The sequence below is a fragment of the Solenopsis invicta genome, chromosome 5 (genome assembly GCF_016802725.1).
Source record: "Solenopsis invicta isolate M01_SB chromosome 5, UNIL_Sinv_3.0, whole genome shotgun sequence".
Lineage (NCBI taxonomy): Eukaryota > Metazoa > Arthropoda > Insecta > Hymenoptera > Formicidae > Solenopsis > Solenopsis invicta.
The window spans coordinates 19,023,900-19,042,997 of NC_052668.1; the positions used below are offsets into that span (position 1 = coordinate 19,023,900).

At 33.6% G+C, this 19,098-nt stretch overlaps 5 protein-coding genes across 8 annotated transcripts in view; 2 read left to right on the top strand and 3 right to left on the bottom strand.

The window, feature by feature from the left end:
* Nucleotides 1–10,218, bottom strand: LOC105205705 (3-hydroxyacyl-CoA dehydrogenase type-2). Of its 3 annotated transcripts, none has more exons than XM_011175184.3 (4): nucleotides 10,065–10,218; nucleotides 1,870–2,037; nucleotides 1,057–1,393; nucleotides 1–403 (listed from the first exon to the last, which is right to left on the bottom strand). In XM_011175184.3, exons 1-4 carry the CDS (start codon nucleotides 10,071–10,073, stop codon nucleotides 147–149), a joined length of 771 nt encoding a protein of 256 aa, XP_011173486.1. In that variant the 5' UTR covers nucleotides 10,074–10,218; the 3' UTR covers nucleotides 1–146. The 3 variants fall into 3 exon arrangements, with proteins under 3 accessions (XP_011173486.1, XP_039305714.1, XP_025987551.1); XM_039449780.1 differs by lacking the exon at nucleotides 10,065–10,218 and adding an exon at nucleotides 3,344–4,318; XM_026131766.2 differs by lacking the exon at nucleotides 10,065–10,218 and adding an exon at nucleotides 3,042–3,309.
* Nucleotides 4,657–6,122, top strand: LOC120357901 (protein ALP1-like). The gene is made up of 3 exons (XM_039449784.1): nucleotides 4,657–4,945; nucleotides 5,018–5,255; nucleotides 5,332–6,122. The coding sequence occupies exons 1-3, from the start codon at nucleotides 4,833–4,835 to the stop codon at nucleotides 6,040–6,042; spliced, it is 1,062 nt and encodes a 353-aa protein (XP_039305718.1). The 5' UTR covers nucleotides 4,657–4,832; the 3' UTR covers nucleotides 6,043–6,122.
* On the bottom strand, nucleotides 6,119–8,598 carry LOC120356836. The gene is made up of 8 exons (XM_039449788.1): nucleotides 8,175–8,598; nucleotides 8,010–8,099; nucleotides 7,686–7,815; nucleotides 7,299–7,373; nucleotides 6,999–7,226; nucleotides 6,768–6,938; nucleotides 6,582–6,688; nucleotides 6,119–6,422 (listed from the first exon to the last, which is right to left on the bottom strand). Exons 1-6 carry the CDS (start codon nucleotides 8,223–8,225, stop codon nucleotides 6,874–6,876), a joined length of 639 nt encoding a protein of 212 aa, XP_039305722.1. The 5' UTR covers nucleotides 8,226–8,598; the 3' UTR covers nucleotides 6,119–6,422; nucleotides 6,582–6,688; nucleotides 6,768–6,873.
* On the top strand, nucleotides 9,609–15,913 carry LOC105205707 (vacuolar protein sorting-associated protein 16 homolog). Its single transcript, XM_011175185.3, has 17 exons — nucleotides 9,609–9,732; nucleotides 10,856–11,106; nucleotides 11,249–11,435; nucleotides 11,515–11,643; nucleotides 11,713–11,857; nucleotides 11,927–12,045; nucleotides 12,148–12,323; nucleotides 12,418–12,790; nucleotides 12,877–13,004; nucleotides 13,326–13,470; nucleotides 13,552–13,686; nucleotides 13,778–13,939; nucleotides 14,245–14,394; nucleotides 14,481–14,728; nucleotides 14,803–14,899; nucleotides 15,227–15,330; nucleotides 15,415–15,913. The coding sequence occupies exons 2-17, from the start codon at nucleotides 11,051–11,053 to the stop codon at nucleotides 15,551–15,553; spliced, it is 2,493 nt and encodes an 830-aa protein (XP_011173487.2). The 5' UTR covers nucleotides 9,609–9,732; nucleotides 10,856–11,050; the 3' UTR covers nucleotides 15,554–15,913.
* Nucleotides 15,749–19,098, bottom strand: part of LOC120356835 (3-hydroxyacyl-CoA dehydrogenase type-2-like) — a 4,405-nt gene continuing 1,055 nt past the window's right edge. The window contains exons 2-6 of one of the 2 annotated variants that reach the window (XR_005574907.1): nucleotides 18,439–18,606; nucleotides 17,625–17,961; nucleotides 16,621–16,971; nucleotides 16,284–16,316; nucleotides 15,749–16,214 (exon numbers count right to left, since the gene is read on the bottom strand). Coding sequence is in view for 1 of the 2 variants with exons in the window: in XM_039449787.1 (XP_039305721.1) it covers nucleotides 16,715–16,971; nucleotides 17,625–17,961; nucleotides 18,439–18,606 (762 nt within the window). In the remaining variant the exon portion in view is untranslated. Of the gene's footprint in view, nucleotides 16,215–16,283; nucleotides 16,317–16,568; nucleotides 16,972–17,624; nucleotides 17,962–18,438; nucleotides 18,607–19,098 lie in introns of those variants that run through there. The other variant, XM_039449787.1, reaches the window with a different exon arrangement.

The window sequence follows — 19,098 nt, forward strand, 5'->3', positions numbered from 1 at the left end:
TTAAAGTGTTTAAAAGTGTAAAAAGTTAACATTTTATTATGTATATACGTACATATTATATACATGCATTTACGTGTATAAAAAAGAGCCACGTAAGATTCATCTTGGATACTGTAATTCTATTGGTATGAAAAACTGATGGTTCTTCAAGCTTGCATTCGTAAAGCACCATCCAATCTAATTACCTCTCCATTCAACATCGTATTTTCAACAATCTGCTGTACTAACATAGCGTACTCCTCAGGTTCTCCCAATCTCTGAGGAAACGGTATGGTTTTTGCCAAATAGGTGCGCACTTTATCTGGCAGCGCCATTAACATCGGAGTTTTGAAAATTCCTGGAGCAATTGTTACGACACGAATTCCATCCTTGGAAAGATCGCGAGCGATAGGTAAGGTCATTCCTACATAATGACATTAATCATAGAAAATAAAAAAATAATTATATTACTTAGAAAAGTTATATTTTATCCTAAGTTATAAAAATTTATAAATCAGGATAAAATAGATGTAAATGCAATATTAAACGTAGCGAGGATAAGATTATATACAAAATGTTTTAGAATTATAAGCAAAACAAATTGGTTAATAAAACAAAGTAAAAAATCTGGATGAAGATAATTTTGTAAGTTAATCATTTTTATCTAGATATTCATCTTTTTGTTTTGCAAGCTACATTCTTGGTACAATTATGGGTGATTTTACGTAAAGCGTAAAATGTGATAAATTTGCTTTAAAATGAGTGCTCGCAGAGTTCTATATCTTATATCATTTAGAAATTGAAACGTTCTAAAAATATCATGACTTGGAATTTGTGTGACTTAAAAAATTCTATTTTTCGAAAAAAATGATTACAGCATTAAAACTTGACAAAAATACATGTTTTAATATCATGTAGAAAAACAAAATTCAGGACTAAAAAACAAAAAATACGCATTTTTTTAACTGTCCACTTGGACATGAAATTGTCTTTACATGTATTGCGAAATAACTGACTAATAATTTTGAACACTTTGTATAATATTTAAATAATAAAATACGAAAAAAATGACAATACCTACGACTGCTCCTTTCGAAGCAGAATAAGCAGCCTGACCTATTCGACCATCAAAAGCAGCAACACTCGCCGTATTAACAATTACACCTCTTTGACCATCTTGATTAGGTGTGTTTTCAATCATCAAGCCAGCAGAAAGACGAATAGCGTTGAAGGTGCCAACAGTGTTCACATGAATAATTTTAGCAAAATCCTCCAGTTTATGAGGAAGTTTTTTATTACTGTTATAAGTCTTAAAGGCTATGGCGATACCGGCAGCATTAACGAGAACGTCAAGCTTCCCAAATTTTTGTTTCGTAAGATCAAGAGCAGCTTGAACGTCAGCTTCCGAAGTTACCTTGAAGAAAAAAATTCAAGATTTACATTAGAGAGACAATAAGATAAAAACTACAATAATAATTAAAAAGAGAAACAAATAATACAAAATTATAACTATTTAAAAATTTAGATAATCTGTAATTTAATATTTTAAATATAAATTATATTATAAAAATTAAACATTGTGAAATATGTTCTCTATTTTGTATGTGATATTTAAAACAAATTATCCAAATTTAAAAATTGTAAATTACAATCTCTTATTTTTGTTTCTATTTATCATTATTATTATATTATTATTATCTTTCCAACAAACAAGATAACATTTCAATAACATCTTATTGATTTCATAGATTAAAATATTATTAAAACGTCATTAAGATATTATTAAAACGTTGTTTGACATGTTGTTTGCTGGGTTATTATTATCTTTCTATTAAGATTATATCTGAGATTACATAACTACGTAATGACTATATTAAATATGATACGTACATCCATAGGTGCAAATACTGCATTGGCTTCTCCCAATTCATCGGCCATGGTTTTACCCTTTGAAACAGGCAAATCGCCAATAATTACTTTTGCACCTTGTTTGACAAATCTTTCCACAGTACCACGGCCCAATCCAGAGGCACCACCAGTTACCAAAGCCACAGTGCCCTGTAATAAACAAAGTATTTATCAATTTTTATCATAATAAATAAGTTCTATCAAACAATTTTTTAATATAAAATGTAATTGTTTGCACTTTTATACATGATTATCACCAAATCAAGCTGATGTCCCCAATGGAAATAAATCTCTGAAATCGTTAAGATGGGAAATGAAAATTACTGATATATTATTAATAAAAATTGTATATTGAAATATGCTAAAAGATGATAAATCCTAAGAACAAACAACAAAAATGTTGTAAAAGTTATGAAACAAAATAAACAACATTAAGTTTTCAGTTAAGTTTTTCTGCCTAAATATTTATAAATTAATTTCAATACAAATGTTTATGTTTACAATATTTATATTTAGTATTCTCTAAATTTCTTAAAGTGTCTTAAATCAATTATAATTTATTTTAAAACTTTGAATATTTTCATTCTGATCCGCTCATACACAATACTGCATTTTTATTATTCAGCTGAAATTCTATAATCACTGAATCATATTTAAAATGTTATTGAATTCCATGTGAGTCTCTTTCAATTGGCCCATTTTCAGTATCATTTTATTTAGATTTCAATAAAAATTCAATATAAGACATTGTGATATTATAAAGAATTCAGTAAAGTTTTAAACAAAAATCAATGAATGCAATAATTCAACATTTTTAAGTATGATTCAGCGATTTTAGAATTTCAGCATATTTCCATCAAAGATATCAGACAAAAAATGTATCATGTAAAAGTTTCTTTTTTTAGAAAAAACTTGTGTGATTATTTTAAATTGCTTGAGAGTTACAGATAAGACGTTTCATTAATTCTATTCTAATCAAACTTGTGTTGCATTCTAATGTTTTTTGTTAATGCTAAAGTTAACATATGTTGTAATTGTAAGGCGGGGAAACTAGAATTTGTCAGGAACCGCCTGGGAATATTTAGGAAGCCAAATGAAAGGGCAAAAGGATGACACTTGCAGGTCTCAAGAAATATACGTTTAATGTTAATGACCAGATGTACAAAGATGTCCGTCAACGACGGTTGCCGCACAAGAAGTGCCGTTCTCCTCGCTTCTCCTGCCATGCGGCTTCTTTAAGCCACCAGATGGCAGGTCCGCTATCTCAAGCGACCAATCGCAGGGCTTCCTAGAGATCACGAGGCCTGAGGGGCCAATGTGGTCTCGCGCTCAGTTTCGCGGGTAACTGCAGCCAATCGGTTGCAACGGTACGCGAGTAAAGGCGATTCGCAGCGCCATCACGCTCATGTCCTAACCTAACGTAGGACTCCGCACGAATCTACAGGGTGTCGCTTACAGCTCGGCCATGCTGCAGATTGGTCTCGACGCATCCTACAGTCTCAGGCTCCTTTGGTGATGAGGCAGCGGGCACCGTTGACGTGACTGGATCCTCAGCAACACAGCCGACCTGCGACGAGGCAACCTTGAAGTTGGCAGATGAGAGTGATGATTTGGAAGACGCTGGTGCAGTAACCGAAGCTGTGGCCTGCTCCCTTCTTTTGAGTTTAAAGCAGTCTTCTTTGCTGTGGCCTCTGGCTTTACAGTAACCACAGTGTAAATCCTTGGCGTCCTTTGACGTCTGGTTAGACTTCGTAGGAGAGGAAGGCGAGACTTTGCCTCTCTCTTTTTTAACTGGTGGAGGAGACATCCTCTTCGACATGGTAGCGTATGAGCTGGTGATGTCATACATGAGATCTAAGAAGTCGTCAATCGTTTGAGCTCTGAGAGCAGCAGCTGTGCCTCTCAGTGATGCACTACTAATGCCGTTGATCAAAAGCTGGATGCAATCACGCTCAGGCAGTTGCAGCGGATGCATAAGCTTCAATTTCTGTCTAGCATATTGCTGGAAGCTTTCTTTCAGGAAGTTCCACTTACGGGCGTCGACCTTTTGCATAGCAAAGTGAATAGGTATTTTACGACGGAATGCCTTGATTAAAGCGGGTTTCAGCGAAGCCCAAGAGCTGGTAGCTGGTCCGATATTCATGTCGTGCCAATCCTTGGCATCATTGGCAAGTTTCTGGGATGCAGCCAATCTTATGACTTTATCCGACACACCATGAGTATCGGCGATGAATTCCACTTTTCGAATCCAAAGTTCAACATCTTCCTCCTTTGTTCCACTGAAAGAAGGAATCTGAGATGTAAGCAGTCTCACGGCTTGTCCTGTTGACATGTCCGATAGATGCTGATCCTCACTCTGAGTTGAGGTATTAAGGTATGTGTTCATGGTGTCGCTTGTTGCTCATATTCAGCGACAGACGAGTCACGTGATTTTATATATCACTGATTTCAACCGTCGCTTGTGTGAACGGAAAGCAGCGACAGAAAGAAAAAAAACATAACCTAGGTGTTGTGTAAAATAAATTTCAATCGTTAAATAACCTCAAAGCTCCTCGGGCAGGTTGACGACGCGTATCCCTTCTTTTTCTTCTTGAGGGGCCCTGAATATCAGACTACGAAGGAGTTTCAATGCCAATATTTTACTACGCGTGTTCCAAGTAAGAACACACAAAAAAGTAAATTTCTACATTGTGTGTGTCCAACATGTCATATCAAGAAAGATATCACGAGTGGGTCTGTCAAGTTGCTACAATTATTTATAATAAAAATGAAGAGCAACGTCGACGAAATAAACTAATAGTCGCTGTATACATTGCAAAGTTAAAAAAAAAATATAAAAAAAGAGATTTTGGATTGATCCATTATTTAAAAGACGACGTGAACATGGTTTTTACTACGCATCTGTTCCAAGATTAACTCCAGAAAATTTTCGAAACTATTATCGCATGACAGTTATGCAATTTGAAGAATTGTTACACTTAGTGGCACCTGCAATCACTAAACAAACGGCAATTAGAGAACCGTTACCTCCTGCAGAGCGACTATCTATAACATTGAGGTTTGTTTGTCCTTATTTCGTGCATTACATTATGAATTCAAAAATAATTATATTTGATATTAATATTTTTAGATATTTAGCAACTGGTGATTCGATGCATTCAATGTCATATCACTTTCTCGCTGGAGTTTCAACAATAAGCCACGTTATAGGTGAAACATGCGATGCTATATGGAACTGTATTCGTCAGAAAGTGATCCCACCATCAAAAACAACAGAGGAATGGCTACACCTTGCTAAAGAATTTGAAGAGAAATGGGATTTCAATCATTGCGTAGGCGCAATTGACGGCAAACATGTTATTATTGAAGTAATGTTACTGATCAATACTACATTCATCATTGGAGATTATAAGTTTGATGCATAAATGATTATTCTTTTTCTAGTGTCCACCTAAAGCAGGCTCATCTTATTATAATTATAAGAAGACTCACAGTATTGTGCTCCTCGGAATTTGTGACGCACAATATATGTTCACGTTCGTTGATATAGGAGCCTACGGTCGTCGCAGTGACGGTGGTATTTTTAGAGATTCAACGATGGGTCTAAAATTTGCATCAAAGGAAATGAACGTACCTGCACCAGAACCTCTCAGCCCAGGTGGACCTCCTTTACCATATGTTCTAGTGGGCGATGAAGCCTTTCAATTGTCAGATTATTTACTCCGGCCTTATCCAGGAAAAGGCGGTTTAAACGACGAGCGAAATATTTATAACTATCGATTGAGTCGAGCTAGGAGAACAATCGAAAATACATTTGGTATTTTAGTCAGTCAATGGAGAATTTTGAAGCGACCAATCAATTGTAGTATAGAAAAGACAATTTCAATTGTTAAAGCCATTATATGCCTCCATAATTGGATTCGTCAGATGGATATTGAAGAAAATCAATATGTTACTTCAACACTAATTGATCGAGAGAGTGATGACGGCTTTATTCCAGGTTCTTGGAGAAATTGCACGGATAATAGTGCATTAGAAAACATAACTCAGTGCGGTTCTAATAATAGTTCTCGTCAAGCGATGCAAATTCGCGAAGAATTCTGTAAATATTTTAATAGTGAAGGTGCCATACCAAGTCAATTCTATCATTGTTAGTTCTTATACTCATTCATTAATTGTATATATGCAATTTAACTTGTCTGAAAATGTATAATAAATTATAAAATATCAGTGGAGTTGATTTAAACTTTATTATAAAAATGTAACAGATGTATGCTTTTAAAAAAATAATAAAACTTAATTTTTTGTGAGTACATCAAAAGTTAGGTTCATCATTTGCTGAATGACATGTAATTGTTGTGTTGGATTCATTTGTCTTAACCTCCATCCGATTACTGCTAATGACGAATCAATTTCATCACATTTGGGTGCTGGTGGTAATACAAGTGGAGTTGATGGTCGACAGAGTGAATCGGCAATTCTATCTAATGCATCGGACTGCTGTCCCGAGGTCTTCTTCTTTTTAGTTGTTGTACCTGTAGTTTATTGGTTTATTATTATTATATTTTGATTATTGATAGAGTAATCAAAATCTTTCATCATTCATTATAGAACACTGATTATTCTTATACTTCTAGTTTCGGTGAAAACCACTTTAGCATAAAACATTCAAAATAGATATTAATATCAAGTACCTGATGCCTCTGATGGGCCATCACAAGTTGCATCATCATTTATTGATTCGCCAATGTTACTCGCAGAGTCATCGACATCAATAGCGTCAATATTAGAAACTTTTCCCCTAAAAATATAAAAATTATAAATTAAAAAGGAAACAATTCAAAAGTGTATATAATTAAAATACTGTATATAATTTTTACTTTTTGACAAGACATAAGTCACGCAAAAACTCCATGGATTCATAGTGGTGCCATTTCTTTGTAGGGAGAGGTCTAGCCGACCCACTAGGGCGTTTTTCAGTATTTATTATTCGTCTATAGGCGTCATGTAAATTTTTAAATTTTTTTTTGCTTCTTCACCACTAAGTTTACCTGTAAATAAAATTTTTCTTTAAATATTTTAACCGTGAATGTTTTTAACGCTTTTTTTACCTCTCAATGTTTCTGACACTTCATCCCAGAGTTTTTTTGTTATGCGTTGACATCGCTGTTCTAATGGAATAGTAAAATCCCACAGGGGCCTTCGTTCTTGAACTAATAAAATTAAAAGTTCCTCGTCATCGTAATTTAATGTAGACTTTGCGATTTTGTCTCTCTCATTATGAGACCTATTTTCCTTTTCAGCTTGTAATTCGTTTGACGAAAGTGTTGTTATAGTTCCTAAAATCAATTTCAGTTAAAAAAATGCAGACTTATTACTATAATTTTCAAGATTTCAAAGTTTCTATTTACCACTAATCTTTTCACGAACCGGCAAGACGACTTCTTTGTTATTGACAAGGCTTCGTCGAACAATGCGATTATCACCTACAAATAATAATATACATTCTTGTAGAATGTTATTTTTTTCAATGATAAAATAAAAATTAAGTATATATATTTTTTTTAAAGATATTTGGAAGACTCATGAGATTTAATAATTTAATAAAAGAGGGCTAATGCGAGTCACACCATGTTATGTGAACAAAGGCTTGATTAGTTTTTAATTGTCGATTCAAACTCGGGTTAAAACGTTCGTACCAATTTGATGGAAACTGATCAATAAACACAAAAGTACTGGTACGCATCAACAATAACGTTGTAACTCTCGTCTCTTTTATTATATTGTATATATTATACCTGTTACTGGATAAAAATAATAATTATTATCCACGAAGAACTTTTTGTATGCTCTTATACAATCATGCATCGGAATGTCGTTTTGATCAATAATTGTTTCACATATCCCGCAGGTATGTACAACAGCTATCTGAAAATTTTATGAAATTATTACAATTTTAATCATTTTTACCCTACTATGCATGTGATCACACTTAACCTCAAAATTATAACAAGCTGAATTCATTCCATTTATTCAACTTTTTTAGTTCCGGTATTTTAATATAATAATTATAAGAGTACAAGAAATCTGTATTAATTAATTAATTTATTTATTGTACTTACATCTTGCAGATCCATATTCAAATTTACTTGATAATCACGTGAAGCGACGTCGCTAGAAGTTGGATTCAATCCTACTTTTCTTCGGCATCGCTAGCGACAAGAACTGGACATAATTTGGTCACGTGACTACTTATCTCGGCGACAAGCGACACCATGAAATTGTACCTTTAAGAGGCGAAGGCCTTGAAGGTCCTGGAACCTGCGCACCGGCGGCATTTCCAAGATTCAATTGAACCAACAGTTTGATTTGTTCGGTTAATGCTGCGTTTTGATTGGCTAGCTGCTGAAGAGATTGCTGCAGCGTAGCATTGGAGACATATGAAGGTGTCACCGTTGATGAAGAACCACTGTCTGGGTTGCCTGTGCCCAGCAGATCCAAAGGGCCGTATCTTTCCAGATGAGCCACAAGAGCATCAATACAACGAGTCGGATCCTTGTGCGTCGGTAAACCATATTTTTTAAGTTCGGCGTGCAACTCTCCCACAGAGAGCCCTTCAAGCTGCTGGCGATCCATCCTGGGTTGAGAACCACTTGCGAGGACACTCGCGAATCCGCAAGACCGAATGCGCAGCGACGCGATTGAACACGCACCGACAAGTTTGAACACGCACCGACAAGTGTGAAGGCGACGCACACACCCTTATGAAATGGCGGCACTTTCGAGACGTTACGAAAGGCGAACACGCGGTCGTCAACGCTGGCTGTATTGCAGCAGCGGGAAAAGTCGAATAGACACGACGACGCTAATGCGCGGTAATGAACACTGGCTGAGACAAAGCCGCGGGAAAATGATGTAGACACAACGACGATTTTCCGCACCGAGCCAATGGCGCGAGAATGCTGTCGCATGTAAAGCGTAACACAACGCGGAACGGTGGCGACGAAACACCAAGGCGAACGGGCTAGCTGTCCGTGCTGCCTATGCAAAACCGAGTAGCGTAAATGCACTACGGCGAGAATACCGTAAACCGGTGAACACTGCCCGATACACGTGGCCGTGTGGAAAACGTAACGCGTGTCGTAGCGGCCACGCTCGCGTCCTCGTGAAACCGTAAACCGGGGAGAACTTGAAACAAGGCACGAACTTTAATAGCACACCGCGAACACGAGAGACGGGAGAACTTGACTTCTGTGCAGGCTTCTTTTGTAGAACCGTCGTGCTGACAAGGACAGAGGAAAAACGAGAGGGTATCCCACTTCTGAATTACTTTGGCTGTAAGGCGGGGAAACTAGAATTTGTCAGGAACCGCCTGGGAATATTTAGGAAGCCAAATGAAAGGGCAAAAGGATGACACTTGCAGGTCTCAAGAAATATACGTTTAATGTTAATGACCAGATGTACAAAGATGTCCGTCAACGACGGTTGCCGCACAAGAAGTGCCGTTCTCCTCGCTTCTCCTGCCATGCGGCTTCTTTAAGCCACCAGATGGCAGGTCCGCTATCTCAAGCGACCAATCGCAGGGCTTCCTAGAGATCACGAGGCCTGAGGGGCCAATGTGGTCTCGCGCTCAGTTTCGCGGGTAACTGCAGCCAATCGGTTGCAACGGTACGCGAGTAAAGGCGATTCGCAGCGCCATCACGCTCATGTCCTAACCTAACGTAGGACTCCGCACGAATCTACAGGGTGTCGCTTACATAATTAACATATCGTCTAAAATTTATAGTTCAGTTGATGTATGCTACATATAGATTGTTAAAAGTAGTGGCAATAAATATGGAAAAGGTACGATAAAATCATCCAAGTAGGCTTAGATAAGACGTTTCGTAACGGGGGTCCGATGTTATCTTTCAAAATAAAGAAGAAAACATATTAAAAACATAACCCTAAAAAGACATGACATAACCTTGAACCAAATCTAAGCAAGTACCTTTATTTTATTTCAAAAATCCAATATAAAAAATTATTAAACATTGTTAAACACTATGTATACATAATAACAGTAAAATTAATAAGACCTAACAAAATACCGCAGTTGATCGGAGACATAAAATAACTCCGGCATATTGCTAATTGTTAAAATAAAAAATAGAAATATAAACGCATCACGAACATACCTTCAACATTTTCGTGCTTCAAATTTTTCTTTCAAAAGAAATAAATGCTGGTAGCTTTTACCACTGGTCACGAGGATCGCCAAAGCTGTTGTGACGAACTTGTTACGTGTCGTGTACTTTATACTTGGATTGGTTCCAGTAAATAGATTCCAACGATGATTCGCGAAAAAATTATCTCGGTGGACTTTGGATCTACAAACGAAGAACTAAATACTCTCCCTCTCTTATACGATGATGATAGATCCAATTGGAAATAGCATCACTTGTTAAATACAAGGATAAAAATCACTGTAAAAAAATTGGAAGATCAGATATTCACAATCGAGTTCTTATTTCAAGTCTTAATTAAACCTAACCGGTTTAATGTCTTGCTTTTAAATTCGATTTTACTCTTTTCTGCATGACTTTTAAAGCTAAAAAAAAGTATGCTTAAACGAGATTAAATTCAATCAATATTGATAAAAACGGACATGAGCTTAATTAAATACTTTTAAATTGTCTAATTATAGAACGCATGAACGGAATATGAATTATAAAGAAAAATTAATTTTTTTTTAAATCGAACTCTATAAAAGTTGCTCGTCATACTGATAATAACGTATTAAACATAGTTTATGTTATTTTCACTTGGGTTAGGTTTCAAAATGTACTTTCCGAGAAAATTTTACTCGAAATATATAGTACATGTACCTAACGTATACAATATTACATCGAGTGAAATTCTCCTCGTAGAGGATGTTATGGAATGTAGTCTTGAAGTAAATTGTAAAGATTCATTTCATTTGCTCCAGGAAGACTTTCAGGGACAAATGTACTGTTACTAGAAAGCATAGATTCCTATTGGACGTCGACATGTATGTACTTCCTTGTAAACAGAAGCGTGTGACTTGTCAAACATTGACAAACACCAAGAACCGAGGAGGAGGAGGACGGTCTGAGTCGCGGTGCATTTATAAAAATCGTCTGTCACTAAATTACATCGAAAAATGTCGGCGATGTTAACAGCCGATTGGTTTCCTCTCGGACGGGACATATATTTTCGGTAATTAACGTACACTTTGAAATTTACATGCATATTTCTTAACAACTTGCTGTTGCACGGTTATGTTTTGCGTAGCAAGGAAGCTGTCATTGCTCGACGTTCAAAGTCACTAATGGCCTGTTACCGATTTTTATTATTGCAGCAAATTCGAGTTGTATCCAATATCCTTCCAGCATGAGATTTCCAGCAACAATCTGCTGGTGGCGGCTCCCTACGGAGGCTCCATCGCTGTGACGAGAAACCCCAGAAAGCTCGTCAAGGTCCAAGGAGCCAGCAAGCCTTTGATACTGCTGTACACATCATCTGGAAAATTGACGGCCAAGCTGCAAGTGAGATCTTTTTATTTGGAGATTTTACAACCATTTTTACATTTGTTTCTTATTCTTTGCTTAACTTTCTGATGAACAGTGGAGTAGTGGGCAACTGGTGTCATTTGGCTGGTCCCAGCAAGAAGAATTGCTCTGCGTGCAAGATGATAGCATGGTTCTTATATATGATATGTTTGGAACTTATCAGCATACTTTTAGCATGGGAAATGTAAGTTGATAGACACACCTTTAATTATAAGCAAATTTTTTAGTACACATTAATTTTTTTCTTTTTAAGGCAGCCAAGGATACTAAGGTTGTCGATGCAAAATTCTTTGTAACATCCAACAGCACTGGAATAGCTGTTTTGACATCCACCAATCGTATATTTCTAGTGAATAATGTGTCTGAGCCTAAAGTCCGACCAATCACTGATATGCCAAGTAAATTATATGTTTGTACTTTGAATTATGAATTTTTAGTGTCTTAATTGTCGTAATTGTTACTTTTAGGATATGGTCCAATCGATTGCTGGTACATGGTTCATTGTGATAGGGAGACACAAGTGATTTTGTCGAATAGAGAAGGAATATTTGTAATTCATCAATCCCATCAGAACACTTATTCATTTGTAAGCATACTATTGTATAGTTTGTAATATTGTTATAATTTGCTTGAGTTCTTATGCATTTAAAATCAAATTTTCAACTAAGTTACTTTCTTTTGTTCCTAGAATAATCTCTTTAGTAATAAGATCAATAATGTGACAGCGATAACTGTGTCTAGCAACAATCGACACATTGCGCTTTACTCCGATACCGGGCACGTGTACATTGGTTCGATAGACTTCAGAGAAAAGTATTGTGAATGTTATACAAATATGAAGGAACCTCTGGCGAATATAGCTTGGTCAGTAAAGACATTTAATCAATTATTTAACTATTGAAGTTTAATACGATGCAAATTATAGAAGACGATATTAGAATTTGACAAATATTTTCAGGTGCGGGACGGAAGCCGTGGTGTGCAGTTGGAACAGTACGATAATGGTGGTGGGACGTACGGCTGATACCATAGTATACAATTACGATGGACCAGTACACTTGGTTACAGAAATTGACGGAGTGCGAGTGTTGTCGAGCAGTTCTCACGAAATGATACAGAAAGTACCAAACGTTGTGCAAAGGATATTTAGGATCAACTCTACGGATCCTGCTTCCTATCTTCTGGAGGCGTCTAAGCAGTTTCAGAAGAAGAGCCACAAGGCCGACAGTTACATAGATTTAGTGAAGGACAAGCTGGACTCTGCGATAAAAGCGTGTATCGATGGCGCGAGTCACGAATTCGATTTTGAAACGCAAAAGATTCTAATGAGAGTAAGTTGTAGAAATATACATTTATCAAGATATTAAAATTATCTAATATTGTTTAATTAAATTATCTAATATCAATTTTTTCTCAGGCTGCCAAATTTGGGAAAGGATTCAGCAAGACCATAGATTCGGAATATTATGTTCAAATGTGCAGGATTTTGAGAGTCTTGAATGCAGTAAGGCATCCTGCAGTGGGCATTCCATTAACATATACAGAGTATCCTTTTTCAGTTTATATATATATATATATTTTTTTAGTTCAGTTTACACATATTAGTCAATTCCTTGCAGTTTTTGCTAATTTTAGTTTTTCATCGAGAGAAACAGAAAGTTCCTTGAATGAAAAGTAATAAAGTTATTCGAAAATACTATATTTAATAACTTTAATAACTTAATTAAAGTTATTGCCTTCTATAAAAAAAATCGTTTTTTATTTACAATTATTGCACGGAATTGTTAGTTAACCTAATATATTTTGTGTGTTCTTTGTATCTTTCTAATAATTATTGCAATCTGTGGAAATCCTTATTAATATCAGATTTAACATTCTCACGAATCAAGTGCTATTAGATCGACTGGTAGCACGGAGACATTATTATTTAAGTATTCAAATAGCGCGTCATTTACAGTTACCCGAGATTGACGGAGAAAGTAGAATATTAGCACATTGGGCTTGCTACAAGGTGAGATAAAGAAAAAAAAATTTTACGACCTGTTTAAAAATATTCCTTTTAAATATTATTTCTTTTTTATACTTTTTATAGGTGAAACAAACGCAGTTAGATAAGGAACAAATAGCAGAAGAGATTGCTGATAAATTAGGATACGCTCCTGGCGTTTCGTACAGCGAAATCGCGAAAAGAGCAGCCGATTGCGGACGAAAACAATTAGCTATTAAAGTAAGTCTATTAATTTATATGAATATATTAAATATTATACACTTTACTGTGGGAACTATTTATAAATTAACATCATTATTACTTTATTCAGTTAATCGACTACGAACCACGTGCACATCAACAAGTACCTTTGTTATTGACACTTGGTGAAGAGCGTGCCGCTTTGCATAAAGCTGTAGAAAGTGGCAATACGGATCTAGTCTATACTGTTATTCTTCATCTTAGAGAAAACATGACTCTCGGAGATTTTCAAGTAAGTGGTAAAAGAAATAAAAATAGTATTAATTACTGTATGTACCAGTTTGCTGAACAATCATCAAATAATTAGGAAAAAATATTAAAATAATTAGATTTTAAAATAATAAACCGCAAATTAATTGATATTTTTTAAATCAAACTCATACAGATTTAATTAAAATATTTTTTATTTAAAAATATTAAATAGTAATTATATTAAAATTATATTAAGTTGCTTTTATTTGTTCATTGATCGATGTGATGACACTTTGCTCCGAGTGCAGATAAAATTGTGTTCTTATAAATTGATCTTTAATGCAGATGTCTATAATGCATTGTCCTCTAGCGATGGCATTATACATTAAATATTGTCAGAGCCATAATAGAGAGACATTGCGCGATATTTATAATCAATATGACGATTTCCATTCACAAGCGGTGTGGTTTATTACCGAGAGTTATCAACGAAAAGTTAGTATAATTATTTTTGCATTTATAATTATATCCTTTTTTGTGATATAAAACCAAATAAATAAAAGCATGCTGCACATTTTTAGAATATGATGTCGAGGGACGCGTTATTGCAATCCGCTCAGGAAAATTTCAGATTGGCTCGTAATGATACTAACGCGTCATTAACGGAAGAACAGATAAAACTGCTAAAGTATCAGAGGTCTTTAGAAGACACGCTGCACGAATCGGTCGTGGGAAAGCCTCTGCATGATACTGTGAGAATATTATTATTGCGTAACGAGTTGAAATTAGCGGATAAATTGCGATCGGAGTATAAAATACCAGATCGGAGGTATATTAATTTTTATAACTTTAAGCAAACCATTTCTATTGTTTCGTATTATATCAAGTGATCTTTTAATACAGATATTGGTGGTTAAGAATACAATGCTTGGCGGAACAAGGTTTATGGAATGATTTAGAAAAATTCTCCAAAAGTAAAAAATCTCCCATTGGCTATGAGGTAACAATAAATAACAAACTTGCATTGTTTTTATATAATTATACATCAGTATTGGGCATTAATCAATCAATTGATTTGTTACACAACAATAATTAATTTTAAATCAATCGATAGAATTAATCACAATTACATAAAACTATTTTAATCGATACGTTTTATTGATTACAAATATAATTTATTAATGCCTGAAATTTATTTTAAACTAAAATATTTCAATCGTTTATTATAAGCAAGAACTGAATTTTGAGTCAATAAATTTTGCTCAACACTACTATACATTTGATTTTTCATTGGTGAAATAATTTTGGAACAATTTCAATGTTTAAGCCGTTTATCGATGAATGCCTAAAGTATAATGAGAAATTAGAAGCAAGGAAATACTTAGCCAAAGTTAAAGATGATCTTAAGGTGAAATATCTAGTGAAATTAAAGTAAGTATAACTGAAAAAGGTACTTTTTAAAATGTAAATCAAATACGTGAAACATACGTAAGCATAACTAACATAATTCTGCAGTTTGCTTAGCGAAGCCGCGCAAACAGCGTATGAGCAAAAGGACGTTTCGGCTCTCACATTTGTGCTGGCACAATGCGGATCGTCGGATAGACAATTTGTGGACAAAATCAATATGTTATTAACTAGTCTTAAAAATTAAGATTTTTTTATTTGTTTTATACGATGCATTTATACATCTTTATAGTGATAACATTTATAGTGAATTAAAATAATTTTACAGACCAATCAAGACGCATTCAAGACGCAATTCACATAAATTGATAAAATATTAAATACTTATTTTAATAAAAAAAAAATATATACATCTTGCTTTAATGGATACTGAAACAAAAATTTTAAGTTTGTTCAGACATTCTGTTTATTATAATTTGTACAGAAATGTGATCGTATATTTGTGCTGATAACTGAATTATGTACATTTACAGTGCTGATATGTATATACCATATAGCATATTGATATAGTATATGTATAATATACAATATAGTATATTGAACCTGAGTATTATCCCCATTATCACCAAAATTTTTCTAATTGTGGTGTCTATAAAATTATCTTTTCAAAATGCATATTTTATATATAAAATTGACTATATATTTTACAGCTTGAAATAAGCTGATCAGCAAACTTCTTTGGATTGTATAAACTTTCTATGCTTTTCAACGAGATCATTTACGATTAATTGTTCAATTTCCTCGCCCTTATCTAATTGTTCATTTGTAAGAGATAAAACGTAGTTGGTCTCCTTGCTCACAATTATTACTTCTTGCTTTCTAGTTTGCAACATGTTGGCTATTACAAGCTGAAAGATATTTCCATCAAGATTTAAATGTCTTACAATTTGATGTATATCGCAATAATAATTACTTACGTTATGATGATACTTGTTGAGGGCAGTTCTTGCCTTAGAAATAAATTTTTTGTAATTATAAATTAGAATAATATTGTTCCTTAAAATACAATTTTATTTTCTTTCATAAAGATTTTAAAATCTTTATATACATTTATATATTATTTACAGAATAGCTTTCATTATGTCTTTAATAAAATTAGTCTTCACGTTTTACTGTATGTGTATGTGTATGTATCAGAAAACAAAAACTATCTAAAGTAAAGAGGGAAACGTACATGAAATAAAAAATTTCTAAAGATAAAATTAAAGTGTTTAAAAGTGTAAAAAGTTAACATTTTATTATGTATATACGTACATATTATATACATGCATTTACGTGTATAAAAAAGAGCCACGTAAGATTCATCTTGGATACTGTAATTCTATTGGTATGAAAAACTGATGGTTCTTCAAGCTTGCATTCGTAAAGCACCATCCAATCTAATTACCTCTCCATTCAACATCGTATTTTCAACAATCTGCTGTACTAACATAGCGTACTCCTCAGGTTCTCCCAATCTCTGAGGAAACGGTATGGTTTTTGCCAAATAGGTGCGCACTTTATCTGGCAGCGCCATTAACATCGGAGTTTTGAAAATTCCTGGAGCAATTGTTACGACACGAATTCCATCCTTGGAAAGATCGCGAGCGATAGGTAAGGTCATTCCTACATAATGACATTAATCATAGAAAATAAAAAAATAATTATATTACTTAGAAAAGTTATATTTTATCCTAAGTTATAAAAATTTATAAATCAGGATAAAATAGATGTAAATGCAATATTAAACGTAGCGAGGATAAGATTATATACAAAATGTTTTAGAATTATAAGCAAAACAAATTGGTTAATAAAACAAAGTAAAAAATCTGGATGAAGATAATTTTGTAAGTTAATCATTTTTATCTAGATATTCATCTTTTTGTTTTGCAAGCTACATTCTTGGTACAATTATGGGTGATTTTACGTAAAGCGTAAAATGTGATAAATTTGCTTTAAAATGAGTGCTCGCAGAGTTCTATATCTTATATCATTTAGAAATTGAAACGTTCTAAAAATATCATGACTTGGAATTTGTGTGACTTAAAAAATTCTATTTTTCGAAAAAAATGATTACAGCATTAAAACTTGACAAAAATACATGTTTTAATATCATGTAGAAAAACAAAATTCAGGACTAAAAAACAAAAAATACGCATTTTTTTAACTGTCCACTTGGACATGAAATTGTCTTTACATGTATTGCGAAATAACTGACTAATAATTTTGAACACTTTGTATAATATTTAAATAATAAAATACGAAAAAAATGACAATACCTACGACTGCTCCTTTCGAAGCAGAATAAGCAGCCTGACCTATTTGACCATCAAAAGCAGCAACACTCGCCGTATTAACAATTACACCTCTTTGACCATCTTGATTAGGTGTGTTTTCAATCATCAAGCCAGCAGAAAGACGAATAGCGTTGAAGGTGCCAACAGTGTTCACATGAATAATTTTAGCAAAATCCTCCAGTTTATGAGGAAGTTTTTTATTACTGTTATAAGTCTTAAAGGCTATGGCGATACCGGCAGCATTAACGAGAACGTCAAGCTTCCCAAATTTTTGTTTCGTAAGATCAAGAGCAGCTTGAACGTCAGCTTCCGAAGTTACCTTGAAGAAAAAAATTCAAGATTTACATTAGAGAGACAATAAGATAAAAACTACAATAATAATTAAAAAGAGAAACAAATAATACAAAATTATAACTATTTAAAAATTTAGATAATCTGTAATTTAATATTTTAAATATAAATTATATATATAAAAATTAAACATTGTGAAATATGTTCTCTATTTTGTATGTGATATTTAAAACAAATTATCCAAATTTAAAAATTGTAAATTACAATCTCTTATTTTTGTTTCTATTTATCATTATTATTATATTATTATTATCTTTCCAACAAACAAGATAACATTTCAATAACATCTTATTGATTTCAGAGATTAAAATATTATTAAAACGTCATTAAGATATTATTAAAACGTTGTTTGACATGTTGTTTGCTGGGTTATTATTATCTTTCTATTAAGATTATATCTGAGATTACATAACTACGTAATGACTATATTAAATATGATACGTACATCCATAGGTGCAAATACTGCATTGGCTTCTCCCAATTCATCGGCCATGGTTTTACCCTTTGAAACAGGCAAATCGCCAATAATTACTTTTGCACCTTGTTTGACAAATCTTTCCACAGTACCACGGCCCAATCCAGAGGCACCACCAGTTACCAAAGCCACAGTGCCCTGTAATAAACAAAGTATTTATCAATTTTTATCATAATAAATAAGTTCTATCAAACAATTTTTTAATATAAAATGTAATTGTTTGCACTTTTATACATGATTATCACCAAATCAAGCTGATGTCCCCAATGGAAATAAATCTCTGAAATCGTTAAGATGGGAAATGAAAATTACTGATATATTATTAATAAAAATTGTATATTGAAATATGCTAAAAGATGATAAATCCTAAGAACAAACAACAAAAATGTTGTAAAAGTTATGAAACAAAATAAACAACATTAAGTTTTCAGTTAAGTTTTTCTGCCTAAATATTTATAAATTAATTTCAATACAAATGTTTATGTTTACAATATTTATATTTAGTATTCTCTAAATTTCTTAAAGTGTCTTAAATCAATTATAATTTATTTTAAAACTTTGAATATTTTCATTCTGATCCGCTCATACACAATACTGCATTTTTATTATTCAGCTGAAATTCTATAATCA